Below are 16,402 nucleotides of genomic sequence, written 5' to 3' on the forward strand. Positions count from 1 at the left end.
AAGCATAAACCCAGAAAAAAAACCCAGTGTGAAACTAGTTTTTCAATACGGTTACTTGTAGACTGCTCCCATGGAAAATTTATGTAGACACACACAAAAGGCAGCAGCCCTAAACAAAGACTCACTAACACCCTCAAAAGGATTTCTGGGATTTGTATCATTTTGCACAGGTAAAAGTAATGAACACAGACATTCTGGGTCCAATAAAAGCACATTAAACCATACTGTTGTGCTTAACTTGGCCTTAATCTTTTGACAGCTATCATGTGAGCTTGATTCATTAAGAAGCTAAATAAATTATCTAAGGCCCACTGATTGCACTTTGCTACAACGTAGAGAGAGACGAAATAATTTTCAAGTCCAGAAGTATTCTTTTTTTAAAGATTTTATTTTTAAGTAATCTCGGGGTGCCCGGGTGGCTCAGTTGGTTAAGCGCCCGACTCTCGATTTCAGCTCAGGTCATGATCTCGTGGTTCGTGGCATCGAGCCTCACGTCAGCGCAGAGCCTGCTTGGGGTTCTGTCTCTCCTCTCTCTCTCTGCTCCTCCCTCGGCTCGTGCTTGCTCTCTCAAAATAAATACATAAATAAATAAACTTACAAAGAAAAAAAAGAATTTATTTTCAAGTAATCTCTTGAATTTTAACCCAGTGCGGAGCTTGAACTCACAACCTCAAGATCAAGAGTCGCGTGCTCCACCGTCGGAGCCTGCCAGGCTCCCCAAGTCCAAAGGTGCCCTGAGTTGAGGAATTTTCCAGCACAGCAGCTCACCCATTGAAGATGGGCATTTAAAAAGAGTACCGTAACTAAAAATCTTTTAAATGAAAGAGTCACGTGGTATCGATTCTTTGCACATGCCAAGGAATTAACCTGAAAACAATATCCACATCACTCGGGCCAAACATCTTTTGAGCAGTACTTTTCATCAGCCTAACAGAGCGGCTCATTGCAACCCATTTTACTTTTTGCTCTCTCCTATGTTCTCCTTAGTAGCGCAACTCAGGGAATAACGGCGAGGAGACAGAGCTTACAGGGTCTTCTCCATCCCCATCCCCTGTGATGAAAGTCACGCTGCCTACACACTTCGTTTTCTGCCACCGTGGCTGGGAAAGCACTTACTCAGCACCTTGATAGCTCCTGACGAGCCCCTCACAGAGCATCTGCAGAAAACATCTAAACCCGAACTGGCTTCCTCTGAATTTTTGCTCACGTCTGAACTCTCTCTCTCGTCCTCAGATAGTATTTAATTAAGGAAACTCCCGTCCAAATATGTATTACGGTCACTGTTTCATTCAGAGAAAGACTACTGTTACTTTTTTTGAAGGTTTGATTTATTTTTGACAGAGAGAGTGAGGAAGCACAGGGGAGACAGAGAGGGAGACAGAGGATCTGAAGCGGGCTCTGCACTGACAGGAGAGAGCCCGATGCGGGGCCCGGACCCACGAACGAGATCATGAGCTGGGCTGAAGTCAGATGCCTAGTCAACTGGGCCACCCAGGCGCCCCTAATTCTGTTACCTTTTTAAAGAAAGCATTCTAGGGTCGGCGCTACGCAGCTCTGTGACTATCCACACCACTAACTTCCTTAGCCCAACATGAGAACGGCCCAACTGCATTTGCTGCTCTGAAGGGCACCGAGGAGAGGTCCGCTCCACAGGAGTGTTCCCACCCTCCAAGCTGCTGACCTCGGAAAACTGTAGACAGAACCCTAAACAGTCCTAACTGCCCCTCTCCTAATAATCGGCTCGGATCCTAACCACAGCACACGCTATTTCTTCCAGAAATTACTTTTACTCTAAAACAAACTTTTAGTTTTATGGGGTGCTCCCTTGGTCCGTCAGGACGATGTGGCACCACTGACACATGTTTTGGCCACCCACAAAAATGTGCTCCCCAGATGTTATCAAAGAGTTTCATACGTGTAAAGTTTATTCCCTAGGTTTTCCAATCTGGAATCGAAACTGATCGTTAGAGTAGACGTGACTCTCTCCTGTGCTCTCTGATTTTATCTCCGCTGCTGCGATTGAAGACAGGGGTGAAGTTCAACGAGAGAGAAAACTGGTCCATGTACAGAGACGTGGAACTGACAGACCAGATGTCCCATCAACCTCAGCAAGAGCGCCACAGGGAGCTCAAACCGGTTCTACCGGCAGAGAGGAGTGCTTACTAATGAATGTTCACGGTAAGACTGGTTTCAAATCTTTTGGCTACGAAATACACCTAACGGCCTCGAGGATCTGGACGGAAGACTGCCCCCACGTGCCTCACTGTTGCATCAGTAAAACTGCCCCAGCCGTTTTTCTTTATTTATTTACTTGCATATGTCATTACTGACCATTAGGGGCCTTTCTTCTTCTTCATTGTCATCATAAGAATAGAAATAGTTGCTTGACCACTCCTCAGGGTCTTCAGAAATTTCTGCAGGTGATGACATCTGGGTCCAAACTAGAAGAAAAACATGGAGGGGGGGGGCAGTTCCTTAATGGTGCTGGTCTAACACAGGGAGTGAAGTAAAACTAACTGCAGTCATCAAGGCTATAACCGTCAATGGCCCAGAACAGTATCTTTATATAATAACACCTCCAATTAGACTGTACTAGTTTAGAATTTCTGATATTTCAGAAAGGGCCTGGAATGTCATATACTTCTGTTACTTCCTAGGATGGTTGCAAGTTGGAGCTGGTGGGAGAATTATTAAAACTAATAAGTTAAATAACATTCCAGAGAATATTGACCCTTTCAATATAGAGAATATTATAGAGAAGAGAATATAATCCCTGCCAAAGTTGTTTTCTATGGAATTGCTATTGGTCCTACTCAAACAGCACTTACAACATCCTACCTAATAATATTATTATCTCTGACCTGTCTTACTTCCTTACTAGGCAAAGACCGTGGGTCATACATTGTATGTCCGTAAGAGTCCTGCATGTAAGAGGTGCTTAATTCATAAAATATATCAGGGGCACCTGGGTGGTGCAGTTGGTTAAGTGTCCGACTTCGGCTCAGGTCATGATCTCACGGTTCGTGAGTTCGAGCCCCGCGTCAGGCTCTGTGCTGACAGCTCGGAGCCTGGAGCGTGCTTCGGATTCTGTGTCTCCCTCTCTCTCTCTACCCCTCCCCCACTCATGAGCGCGCTCTCTCTCTCTCAAAAATAAATATACATTAAAAAAAAATTAAAGGGGCGCCTGGGTGGCTCAGTTGGTTAAGCATCCAACTTAGGCTCAGGTCATGATCTCGTGGTTTGTGAGTTCGAGCCCGCATCGGGCTCTGTGCTGACAGCATAGAGCCTGCTTCCGATCCTTTGTCCCTCTCTGTCTCTGCCCCTCCCCAGCTCTCACTGTCTCTCTCAAAAAAATAAATAAAATAAATAAAAACATTAAAAAATAAAATAAAAATATATTGAATTGATACAGATTAAATAATCTCATACAGGCAGAGAACTAACAGAATCTCATCTTGGCCACACTAAACTATTCATGTTATCTTGGAAAAATCACGTCAAATTTCTCTAACTTGGTTTCCTCATCTGGCAAATGAAGGCAACGGTACCAGGCCCTCATCCTGACTGTTCAAGGGGCCGCAGCATAGATGACCTGAAGGAAGTGACTTTCAGTTGAACAAGGCTGTCATTGCTTGTTTCTTTTCAACTAGGAGAGAACTCGTCCGGACTGAGGACCTTCTTATTTACGTATCAAGTATCAGACATTTGCTAAGCATTTCTCTTAAGCATTTTTCTAGAAAAGTCTATGCTGTTTATCCCAGAGTTGTATAGATGACCCTGCCAGGTGCTTCTACAGCAATCTATTATATTTCTCTATTATAACACAGTAATTATTTCTTAAATGATCGTTCTACCCTCCTGGCTTCATAGGGATGGCAACTGAGTATATCTTTTTGTTTGTTTGTTTTTTAAAGTAGGTTTCACACCCAGTGCAGGGCCCAGTGTGGGTCTTGAACTCACATCCCTGAGATCAAGACCTCAGCTGAGATCAAGAGTCAGAGGCTTAACCGAATGAACTACCTGGGTGCCCCACAACTGAGTGCATCTTAAACAGACTGTATGCCCAAAGCTTTGCACAATTCCTGGCACACAGCCCAGGTTATAGTTGTTGAATTAACCAACTTGTTTGAAATCAGCTTAAATGACACAATTTGCAAAAAAATAAGTAAAGATTCCAGCTGTAAATGACTCTTCTCTATTCATTAAAGCTATGGTGAGTGAAGTGTGCATTCCTCGAAGCCAGGAGATGTTTCACTCATCTCTGTACTCAGTGGGTTAAGCGTCAGACTTCGGCTCGGGTCGTGATCTCGCGGTTTGTGGGTTCGAGCCCCGCGTCGGGCTCTGGACTGATGGCTCAGAGCCTGGAGCCTGCTTCCGATTCTGCGTCTCCCTCTCTCTCTGCCCCTCCCCTACTCGTGCTCTCTCTGTCTCCCTCTCTCTCAAAAATAAATACACATTAGAAAAAATTTAAAAAAAAAAAAAAAAAAGAAGAAGAACCACATAGAGAACGTGTTAAATCACACATGGCTGGGTCTCACTCCCAGAGTTTCTGACTAAGAAGGTCTGGGGCAGACCCAGAGAGTCTGTCTTCCTTAAAAGTTCCCACGTGATGCTGATGCTACTGGTCCAGGCACAGCTCTGACACCCAAGCGGCAGGGCCCGCCAGTGTTATCTTGCACGCGGAAAACAAAAGGACCTTATGAAAATGGGTTAATTTTGCTTTCTCTATACTAAGGTAGCAGACAGGAAGATTTTCCAAATTAACAACGGGAGGAAACACTGTGCACAGCCATGAGTCTTACCTTCCCACGGCCACTATGCATACCTGTGTTCGCTTCGGCCTGAACCACTGGGACGGTCTCCCGGACGTCCACCACAGCGCTGCTGTGTTCTGATTCAGTCTCCTCGGCACCCATAAAGGATCCGTGTTGCCTTCTGAGACAGTAAGTGTGTAAAAACAAGTGAGCTTTTATATGCTTTAAGAGTCACAAGAAATTAAAGATGGACATTTCCCACTGATCTCGTGCATTAGGAACATGCTCTAAGAATCATTCAAACCCAGCTGATTGCCCCCTGAATTTCAGCCCGTGGAATGATAGTAATATCAGAAAAGCTGATCCAAGCCAGCAGGATCTCTCTTTAACACAGAAGGAAAAATGTACTCCCTTCAGGGCCCACGACAGGTATATTGTTTAAAATTCTTACCATGTGCTGTATTATATGATTGAAATTTGCTGAGAGGTAGACGTTTTTTTTAATAATTTTTTTAAAGTTTATCTATTTATTTTGAGAAAGAGAGAGAGAAAAAGGTTGATTGATTGAGAATCCCCAGCAGGCTCCATGCCGCCAGCACAGAGCCTGACAACACGGGGCTCGAACTCAAGAACCGTGAGATCATGACCTGAGCCGAAATCAAGAGCAAGATGCTTAACCGACTGAGCCACCCAGGCGCCCCTGCTAAGAGGTGGACTTTAATGCTCTCATGACACACACAAAAGGATGGTTGGGATTAATATTTCACAACGTGTATGTATATCAAGCCAAGTTGTAAATATATATCGTTTTTAATTGTCGACTATAATTCAATACAGTTGGGAAAATGGAAACAAAAAAGTCCCATAAAAGGAGGAATTTATTGGCTCTTGTAACTGAAAGTCTAAGGATTAACACTGGACACATATGGATCCAGGAGCTTAAATAATGTCATCAGGAATCTTTCTATTTCAGCATGGCTCTTCCTCTGTGCAGCAGTGACTGCCGGTCCTTCGTTACTCTTACAACTCTCTTTCTCCAATCAGATTGAAGGTGACCAAAAATATTTTGAACAGAAAGTCACGAGTGCAGCCATTGTTTGCCAACACGCTACTCCCTCCAGGATATACTGAGGACAAAGCATCTGTAATCATGTTTAAAAATTAGCCCAGGGGCGTCTGCATGCCTCCGTCAGTTAAGCATCTCACTCTTAATTTCGGCTCGGGTCACAATCTCATGATTGTGGGATCAAGCCCTGCGTCGGCCTCTGTGCCGGGTGTGGAACCAGATTGAGATTCTCCCTCTCTCTTCCTCTTCGTCTTCCCCTCCTGTGCTCATGTGAGCACACACATTCTCTCTCTCAATAAACAAACAGGTAGATAGATAGATGAACATCCTGTCAATAAAGAGGTAGATAGATAGATGGAAAGAAGGAATAAAATAAAATAAAAATTAGCCCAAACTCTGGGGCGCCTGGGTGGCTCAGTCGGTTAAGCGTCCGACTTCGGCTCAGGTCATGATCTCACAGTTCGTGAGTTCGAACCCCACGTCGGGCTCTGTGCTGACAGCTCAGAGCCTGGAGCCTGCTTCAGATTCTGTGTCTCTCTCTCTCTCTCTCTCTCTCTCTCTCTCTCCTCCTCCCCCACTCATGCTTTCAATCTCTCTCTCCTTCAAAAATAAATAAACATTTAAAAAAATTAGCCCAAACTCTCCTATTATTTTTAACATCCAGAGAAACAATAGGATAATATTAAGGACCATTAGGCTCCACGTATAAGGATAGAGCTGAAAAGATGATGTATTTGTGGAATTTGATGAGTTACTCCTAAAAGAGAGGGTAGTTTATGTCAGAGATACTTTATAATAACATTGTCTCGTGGACATACAGAAAACAGAAGACTGCAGGAGTGATAATTTCTTAAAGAATAATCACTTACGCATCAATCTGCTGAGTAGGAAGCTGATCCTGTTGTGTTAACTGATTGTGTTGCTTTCGTTTTTTAACTGTGAAAGAAAACAAAGCTTATGGGAGCACCATTCACAAGCTACACTTCTTCCATGAATCATGCACACGCATGCACGTACATGTACACACACACACACACACACACACACACACACACACCATTCCCATTAGAATTAACCTTCACAGACCGGAAATAACCAGGGGAAAAGGCCGGTCTGGATGTGAAATATGGAAAAGGACTGAACTACGTAGTATTTTATCAAGAAATTCAAGTTTATAACTGTAACCATCACCCTGCGAACATTACTTGAGGTCCCTGGCAGAGTTCACTCATGGGAAGGACCTAGAGTTAATACAGTTAGTTTGCTGTGTTACTTCTCAAGCAGTGGAGTTCACTTGCCAGTGTAAAGTTCATTCACCAAGACAGTTCAAACAACCCCTTGAACCTTGGTCTTCTACTAATTAGTTTAACAAACCGTTTCACTATAAATGGTATAAAGTAAATATCAGCCCCATTCCCGGTACAAATTATCCCAAAACAGGAGTCAATGAGCTGTTACTGTACTTCTTGTTCTGAAGAATGCAAGCTTGAAATTACCTGTCAAAAGTTCCTGTTGCTTCAACAAAATACTTCTTATCTCTTTTAACCATGTCATTTTCACATCGACATTCGGAGCCTAAAGATTTTCAAAAGGGAGGAGGAGATGACAGGTTTCCTTTGAAAAAGAACGCTTCACGACAAAACAAATGTAGCTAAGTATATCACACATGATCTACATCCCAAACCACCAAATTCAAACTCTACCATTTGATTCTTAAAACTTCTAAGAAGTAGGTAGCCATCAGATGAGATGAGATCGTCAAAACCCTTTTGAAACCGCCCTTAAAAAAATAATGCTCAGGTAAAAAAAAAAAAAATAATGCTCAGAGAAAAAGCACAATACAATCTAACTTATTTTTCCTTTGTAGGAGGGTCCTTTTAAAAATATAAACGTTGACGGGAACCCTCTTGCCCTGTTGGTGGGAATGCAAACTGGTGCAGCCGCTCTGGAAAACAGTGTGGAGGTTCCTCAAAAAATTAAAAATAGAACTACCCTAGGACCCAGCAATAGCACTGCTAGGAATTTACCCAAGGGATCCAGGAGGGCTGATGCAGAGGGGCACTTGGACCCCAATGTTTATAGCAGCACTTTCAACAATAGCCAAAGTATGGAAAGAGCCTAAATGTCCATCAACCGATGAATAGGTAAAAAAGTTGTGGTTTATGTATACAACGGAATACTACGTGGCAATGAGAAAGAATGAAATCTGGCCTTTTGTCGCAACGTGGATGGGACTGGAGAGTGTTATGCTAAGTGAAGTAAGTCATACAGAGAAAGACAGATACCATATGCTTTCACTCTTATGTGGATCCTGAGAAGCTGAACAGAAAACTGTGGGGGAGGGGAAGGGGAAAAATAGTTTCAAACAGAGAGGGAGGGAGGCAAACCATAAGAGACTCTTAAATACAGAGAACAAACTAAGGGTAGATGGGGGGGTGGGGGAGGTGGGAAATTGGTAATGGGCATTGAGGAGGGCACTTGTTGGGATGAGCACTGGGTGTTGTATGGAAGCGATGAATCATGGGAATCTACCCCCAAAACCAAGAGCACCCTGTACACACTGTATGTTAGCCAATTTGACAATAAATTATATTTATTAAATAAATAAAATTATATTTATATATACGTGTATATGTATATGTATGTATATGTATATATACACGTATATATAAACACTTTTATGTTTAATTTTGGTAAAAATGAAACAAGTTCTCCTGATTCTGAAAAGACAATCTACTGTAATCTTGATAACTTACAAGTTTGTAAAAGGACAGCAAGAAGTCTTATATGTAAATCAAACTCAGAAAATGTATTTTTATGAATTCTTATCACCTAATATAGAACTAAAACGAAGAAACACCACTGAGCAATTTCAACAAATAACAGCACATTCACAGGTCACAAGTCATATACAAATACTTATCACGATGACAATATCCTCTTGAAATGCTCTCATTCGTCTCCCCTTCCCTGAAACAGGTTGGACCTTATAGTGCATCAGGCCAGGGCTTTAAGCGTATGTTTATTTTTTTCATCATGATAAGGGTACTCTGAAGCAAATTTTTGAGAGACAATGATCAAATCTGAACTGTCATATCACTGTATCTCACAAATGAGAATACCAAGCCCAAGAAAAACTCATAACCATTCGAAATCTGTAACTCTAGATGCTTGACGGGGACAGAGAAGCCCTGCCAAGTTCTTGGCTATCAGCTCCGGTTGATAAGTATCCTTGTAGTTGTAAAACCTCAAAGCCCTAGAGGGCCACCCGGGTGGTTCAGTCGGCTAAGCGTCCAACTCTTGACCTTGGCTCAGGTCACAGTGCCACAGTTTGTGAGCTCGAGCCCCACGTCGGGCATCTGCACTGATGGCAAGGAGCCTGCTTGGGATTCTGTCTCTCCTTCTCTCTGCCCCTCCCTTGCTTGTGCTCTCTCTCTCTTTCACAATAAATAAACAAACTTAAAAAAATTCATTTAAAAACTCAAAGCCCGAGAAAGCACCATAGACCCATCTCAAGTTAAAGAAAACATGTGCTACTGAAAAAATGCTTGATTACACCACAAAAAATATGAAATAATATTTAAGCGACTTAAGTGAGAGGAATGAGAACTTTTATAATGGAACCAAAATTATTTTTGTTTGTTGCAGGTTATGGCTTCTAGAATAATTCTTAAAGGACCAACCTGGACAATATAAACTTCTTCCTTGCCAGCATACCAGATTTCAAACTTGCGGTTATCTCCTTTTACATATTCAGTGATGCCAACTTCATCCATCTAGAATATGTTAGTCAAAATTGTCATGAGGGTTTTATTTGGAATATGAAATTACATTAAATCTACACTCGTCATACTCTAAATGAAACAGAATTTCTCACTGGGCAAAATACACATTTTATATTCAAGAATATGAAATGATAAATACAACCACAGACCTGAGTATTTAAGTGTTTTCACTGAGCCATGCGCTTACAGTATAGATTACATACTCCATTCCAGTGATGGAAACAAATGTTACAAATCTGAACCCCCAACGAGTCCCCATAAGATCGAACCCCATTACAATTAACTGCACACTATGGAAACAAATTATTGTGTCAAACGCAGAACTAAAAGTAATTAAACATCAATAAAAAAGCTCATCCCAAAGTAATTTAAATGGTTACTTTTAATAATCCTTTGTCAGATAAATTCATCTGACAGATTATTACTTATCTCTATGGAAGCCTTATAAGTGATAAACAACCAATTTATGGGGTGGGGGAAAACCAGCTAGGTACACAAGGGTCCCCTCTATTCCACCAACCTCTCAGCCTCTCTGGAAAACAAATTATCTGTCATAGCAGAGTGAGATCTTCCTGTAGCCAGTGAAATTGTTTTTTTAATGTTTATTTACTTAGTTTTGAGAGAGCGAGAGAGAGAGCACGAGCAGGGTAGGGGCAGAGAGAGACAGACAGAGAATCCCAAGCAGGCTCCATATTGTCAGTGCAGAGACATGGGGCTCGAACTCATGAATCGTGAGATCACGATCTGATCGAAATCAATTAACCAACAGAGCCACCCAGTCGCCCCAACCAGTGAAGTTTTTGTATGCAATATCCCTTCCTTACCACAATTTTTTCTTCCCTGTATGATTGTGCAAAGCATAAACTTTTCAATTTTCTTTCATCCTGTGCTAATAGCTTGGTTAATTCTATTTTGTGCCATTTCACTCCCTCACACACACATTCTCTTTTAGTTCTCTTCTGCCTTCTGTTTTTGTTCAATTCCCGTCTAATTATCTAAAGGAATATCTCATTCTTTGTTCCATTTATAAGTACCCCAAACAGCGCTGATTAGAGTTGCTAAGCATTAAAAGTACCCCTAGTGAGGTCACCATATCAAGGGAAAGAAAAGGGGGGCACCTGGGTGGCTTAGTTGGTTAAGCATCCGACTTCAGCTCAGGTCATGATCTCATGGTTTATGAGTGAATTCGAGCCCCATTCTCTCTCTCCCTCTCTCTCTGCCTCTCCCTTGTTTGTGCATGTGTACTCTCTCTCTCTCTCTCTCTCTCTCTCTCTCAAAATAAACATACACTGAAAAAAGGGAAAGAAAGGGGATTATGCTTAGAAATGAGATGCATACATACAAGAGTCTCTGATGTCTACCCTGAACGTGGTCCCATGTTACTTCCAGAGTCTCCAAAAATACTTTTTAAGGTTCTTTTTTTAAAGTTTATTTATTTATTTTGAGAGAAAGAAAGAGAATCTCAAGCAGGCTCCATGCCGTCAGTGCTGAGCCTGGTGCGGGTCTTGATCTCACAAACCATGAGATCATGATCTGAGCGGACATCAAGAGTTGGGATGCTTAACCAACTGAGCCACCCAGGTGCCCCTTCTTTTGAGAGAGAGAGACAGAGAGAGACAGAGAGCGAGCGAGCATGTGCACAAGCAGAGGTGAGGGGCAGAGGGAGAGAAACTTAAGCACCGAGCGTGGAAAAATATCTTCACATTCCTACTCAACCGCCCCAACTAAACGTACTTTGGCTGAAACATCGGGATTTAAGATAAATAATAACCTCATGTTCAATCTCTATTTAAATCGATTGCATTTCAACACATACTTTTAATCGCTTAAGATGGATCACACCTGGGCTTTGGAGTCTGCGAGGCCCGGGTTGGAATTTCATCTCGTATTATTAAGAGCTATGTGTTCTGATGGAAGTTGCTTAACCTTTCTGAATGGCAGTTTCCTCAACTCTAAAACGGAAAGAATACCTTCTTCACAGGGTAGATTAAAGGATTAAATAGCACGCATTAAATGCTTAGATCGTATAATGAGCTTTTCAAAGTATGCGTTTGCTTTGTAAACTTTCCCTTGTTTGAATTGCAGTTTTGTTATTTTTCACTTCATACCCATAGCATACATAGCATTATAGATTAAATGAGTTTTTGATTTGCCCTGGTAATCTAACCATGATGTCGATCAGACAATCTTGTTCTGAGTTCCAAACAAGTCACTTACAAATGATCTACTGGAATGCAAAGGTTTTACTGAAAGTTTGTCAGATGTTACTAAATGTTACGATACCATGAAGTGTTTACTATACCGTGAAATTTACTCCGTTTTAGAATCTAGGGGCAGTTAAAGGTCTAACTATATGCATACAGTTATATAGTACTCTATAGTACATATTATATATAATAACAAGCCTGATTCTATAGTTACATCCGAATTGTGGTCTCTGCTGCATCTATTATATTTGCATTCATATTCCTGGTAGCTATGAATATAAATCCTTTATTATAAAGCATTTTATCTGAAGACATCTCAGTGTGTCAAGAATTAAGGGCTCCAACTTGTAACCTAATTTTTTGTCATCAAGGTAATGTAAAGATGTCAAATCTTTACATTGTTAAAAGTCATCCAGCGGGTCAAGAACTCGGCAACGATCACCAACAACTACCAAGCTGAAGACATTTATATGTATGGAATAGAATGTATTTACTTCTTGGGTTAGTATAATTTAAAATATTGAGGGCCATCTGCGTGGCTCAGTTAGTTAACCATCCGATTCTTGATGTCGGCTCAGGTTGTGATCTCATGGTAGCAGGATCGAGCCCTGCGTGGGGCTCTGCACTGAGCCTGGAGCGTGCTCGGGATTCTCTCTCTCCATCTCTTTCTGTCCCTGACTCACTCGCGCTCTGTCTCTTAAAATTAAATAAGACAGACATTTGTTTTTAAAAAAATTATTTTCTTTTTTAACGTTTATTTACTTTTGAGAGAGAGAGAGAGTGTGTGTGTGTGCACACAAGCGGAGGAGGGGCAGAGAGAGGAGGACAGATAATCCAAAGCGGGCTCTGTGCTGACAGCAGACAGCCCGACGTGGGGCTCGAACTCACAAACCGTGAGATCACGCCCTGAGCTGAAGTCGGACACTGAACTGACTGAACCACCCAGGCACCTCAATAAAATAAACATTAAAAAAATTGATCTTGAATCACATTAACAAAAAATGTAGCTAAAATGTAAGTGCTATGAGGCAGGTACAAGAAAGATACTGGGTATAAAACGGTAACATGGCTGTATCTTAAAAACAGTTTCTGAGACCAAAAAGAAGAAGAAAGAAAAAAGAGAATTATAACGGATTACAATTTATGCAAATTAAACTAGATGCGCACAGAACATCGACACACATTTAACAAAAACACGCAAACTGAAGGATGTACATCAAATAAATCAGAATGGTTGCTACAGGGGTAGAGAGGAAATTAAGTGTGGAGAATAGGGAACGAAGGAAGGCATGAAAGAATGAAAGAACAAAAAAACAAGGCCTTCCAGCATGGTGCGGTGATTAACAGCATGGACTCTGGAACCATCTACCTGGGTTTGAACCCGTGCTTCGCCGCTTACTAGCTATGTGCCCTTGACCAAATCAGTCGCCTCTCTGGAACTTGGCTTTCCCACCTTCAAAATGGGGCTCATCATAGTTCCTACTTCATCTAAAGTTGCCATCTGGGTTCAATGAGTTAACAGTGCCATTTATAAACACTTAGATCAGCTTCTAGCAAATAGTAAGCGCTCCATGCAGGGTTATTAAATTAAAAAAAAAATTAGGTGATGATAATAAATGCAGGAACTGAGGAATCTGAAGAACTCGAACCTCTCCGTCTGGCTGTGACCTGAGGGCCTTTCCTTTGTACAGAAGCGGCCAGCTTAAAATATAGCACGCAATTGTTAGGCCACGGGATTCTAGCTTGATAGGATGAACTCAAGACAACGGTCCGGGAAAGTGACAGGGAAGTGGCATTCTGCGTCCATCCTCTCTACTAAAGAGAAAACTTGGAAACCGGTAACCCCAATCGTTACGTTACACACCGACTAGTACTGCTAGCGATGATTTAATCCCAGAATCTCACAATAGGAAAGCAAGAAGAAGTAAACAGAATGAGGCTTAGGAAACAGCCAAACTTGGGGCGCCTGGGTGGCTCAGTCAGTTAAGAGTCTGGCTTTGCTTCAGGTCACGATCTCACAGTTCGTAGGTTTGAGCCCCACGCCGGGCTCTGTGCTGACAGTGCGGAGCCTGCTTGCGACTCTCTCTCTCTCCCTGCCCCTCCCCGATTTGTGCTTTCTCTCTCTCTCTCTCCAAATAAATAAACAGACATAGAAAGAAAGAAAGAAAGAAAGAAAGAAAGAAAGAAAGAAAGAAAGAAAGAAAGAAAAGAACTAGCCCAATTTCCATCTTTGTCTGTCAGTGCGATCACCATTTTCCTGGTACTCCTGGCCTAAACCTTTGCAGGCAGCACTGAATAATCTTTTTTATTAAAAATATTAGACATTATCGGGAAACCAAAGAAAAAGGAGACTGATTTTTTTTTTCCCTTCAAATGTCAGGTATTATTTCTTTCCTGTATCTAGTAAGTCACCAAGCCCATCGGTCTCCTTCCACTGAAATGTTTCTTGCATCTAGCCGGCCCTGTTTCCATGGTAACCATTATAGTTTGAATTCTCATGACTTGGTTCCCGCATACCAGTCCCTCCTCACTCTAATGTACTTCAGAAACATTCTGTTGCCCACCACAGTGACAAATTCAAGTTAAAAAAAAAAAATCGATACAAATCAGAAATACAACATTAGGTACTGGCTAGGTCACTCTACAAATAAAAAGCTAACCAAATGCATTTGGGCCCAACACGCCTATGGAGAGAAAGTCTCATCCCCAGAAATAGGCACAGAGACAGCAAGAGATCTAAACGCCGGCTGAGGTCAACCATAAAATCTTGGTGCTCAATCGATGTTTGTTGGAGACATAAAAGAACAACGGAGATCTGGGGGACATGGAGGCGGGCTGCTGATGTCAAAAGGGCAACTCGGTGCGTTTGCTGTAAAAGCAGCCGGAGTTAAGGAAACTTGTGGCGCTGCTGAGGGTTCAGAGCAAAGCAGGGGAAACTCGACAGTACGAAGAGGCCCGAATCAGGTCATAACTCTGGGTAGGAACTTTGTTACCAACAGCCTGGGACTGTCGGCCGTGTGGGGAGAATCAAAACCAGGGCCTGCTTATCTGGGAGACTCCGGACACAAAACACCTTGGGACACACCACTTATCCTCTGTCCCTGCTGCTGAAAACGTCGTCAATTTTCAAATGGCTGACAACGAGGAAAGAACATGCTCATAAAAAATGACTCAAGTCAGGGTGGTTGGGGAGGCAAGGCAATAGTTTTCTCCATGTTCCAGTCTTCCCATAACAAATGTTATATTGCCTCTACAATTTTTTTTGAGATTTTATTTTTAAGTAATCTCTACACCCAACGTGGGGCTCAAACGTACAACCCCGAGGTCAAGAGTCACATGCCCCACCGTCTGAGCCAGCCAGGCGCCCCTGCTTGCACCATTTAAAACTTGAGGGGCGCCTGGGTGGCTCAGTTACGCGACCAACTAAGACGGTGCTGACAGCTCAGAGCCTGGAGCCTGCTTCAAATTCTGTGTCCCCCTCTCTCTCTCTTGCCCCTCCTCCACTCATGCTCGCTTGCTCTCTCTCTCTCTCTCTCTGCCTCAAAAATAAGTAAACATTAAAAACAATTTAAAAAAAGGCCTCTACTTAAGATTTTGAGGGTTGGGGGAGGACAAAAAGGGTACAAATTGCTAGTCAGAAAATAAGTAAGTCCTGGAGATGTCATGTACAGCCTGGTGACTGTGGTTAATAATACTCTATTGCACACGTGGAAGTTGCTAAGACAGAAGATGTTAAAAGTTCTTACCGTAAGAAAAAACTTACAACGGTGTGGTAATGGATGTTACCTAGGCTTATCGCGATCATTTTGCAACATACACAAATATCACATCATTGTGTTTTACACCCGAAGCCAATATAATGTTATACGTCAATAACGCCTCAATAGAAAGATTTCATTAAAAAAAAAAAAAAAGGGATGTGAGGGACACCTGGGGTAGCTCACTTGGTCGAGCGTCTGACTCTTGATTTTGGCTCGGGTCATGATCCCAGGGTTGCGGGATCGAGCCCCATGTTGGGCTCCACGCTGAGCGTGGGAGCCTGCTTGAGATTCTCTCTCCCTCTCCCTGTCTCTGTCTCTCTATTCCCCTCCCCTGCTCGCATTCACGCTCAAATAAGAAACAATAAATAAATAAATAAATAAATAAATAAATAAATAAATAAATAAGTAGATAAATAAATAAAGGGATATGCATGTATAAAACCCACTCATTTCACTTGAAAAGGTGCACAAGCTTTTTTACATATGAAATAATATGACGTTACACAATTTAAATTGTCTTACTTTCAAACAGTGCTTAAAGCTGTACGATGGGTATCTATCAGACCCTTCTCCGCTTTCAACGCGCCTCTTACAAAAGACAATGGCTTTTTCATACAAGAACAGATGCCGCTGCATTGGTTTGAATCTAGCAAAATCCTTCATTTTTGTAGCACCTTTCTTGTGTCCAGTCCAAACACTGAATGCTCCCTGCATTACCATCTTGCCCAGTTCATTTAAGTTTCCCTGTGAAGGAAAATCAACACTCATCAGTACAAGGTGGAGCTACATTCGGGCCTCTGACATCAACGTCGTACTGTGTAGGTTGAGC

General features: G+C 42.2%; 1 protein-coding gene across 9 annotated transcripts in view; it reads right to left on the bottom strand.

Moving 5' to 3' along the window:
* Window positions 1–16,402, bottom strand: part of MCF2 (MCF.2 cell line derived transforming sequence) — a 108,857-nt gene that overhangs the window by 8,124 nt on the left and 84,331 nt on the right. For 8 of the 9 annotated variants that reach the window (XM_053201755.1, XM_053201753.1, XM_053201751.1 and 5 more), the window contains 6 exons: window positions 16,096–16,317; window positions 9,504–9,596; window positions 7,317–7,395; window positions 6,690–6,756; window positions 4,826–4,935; window positions 2,332–2,441 (listed from right to left, as the gene is read on the bottom strand). In XM_053201755.1, the coding sequence (XP_053057730.1) occupies window positions 2,332–2,441; window positions 4,826–4,935; window positions 6,690–6,756; window positions 7,317–7,395; window positions 9,504–9,596; window positions 16,096–16,317 (681 nt within the window). Of the gene's footprint in view, window positions 1–138; window positions 567–2,331; window positions 2,442–4,825; window positions 4,936–6,689; window positions 6,757–7,316; window positions 7,396–9,503; window positions 9,597–16,095; window positions 16,318–16,402 lie in introns of those variants that run through there. The other variant, XM_053201756.1, reaches the window with a different exon arrangement.

The sequence above is a fragment of the Acinonyx jubatus genome, chromosome X, assembly GCF_027475565.1.
Source record: "Acinonyx jubatus isolate Ajub_Pintada_27869175 chromosome X, VMU_Ajub_asm_v1.0, whole genome shotgun sequence".
Lineage (NCBI taxonomy): Eukaryota > Metazoa > Chordata > Mammalia > Carnivora > Felidae > Acinonyx > Acinonyx jubatus.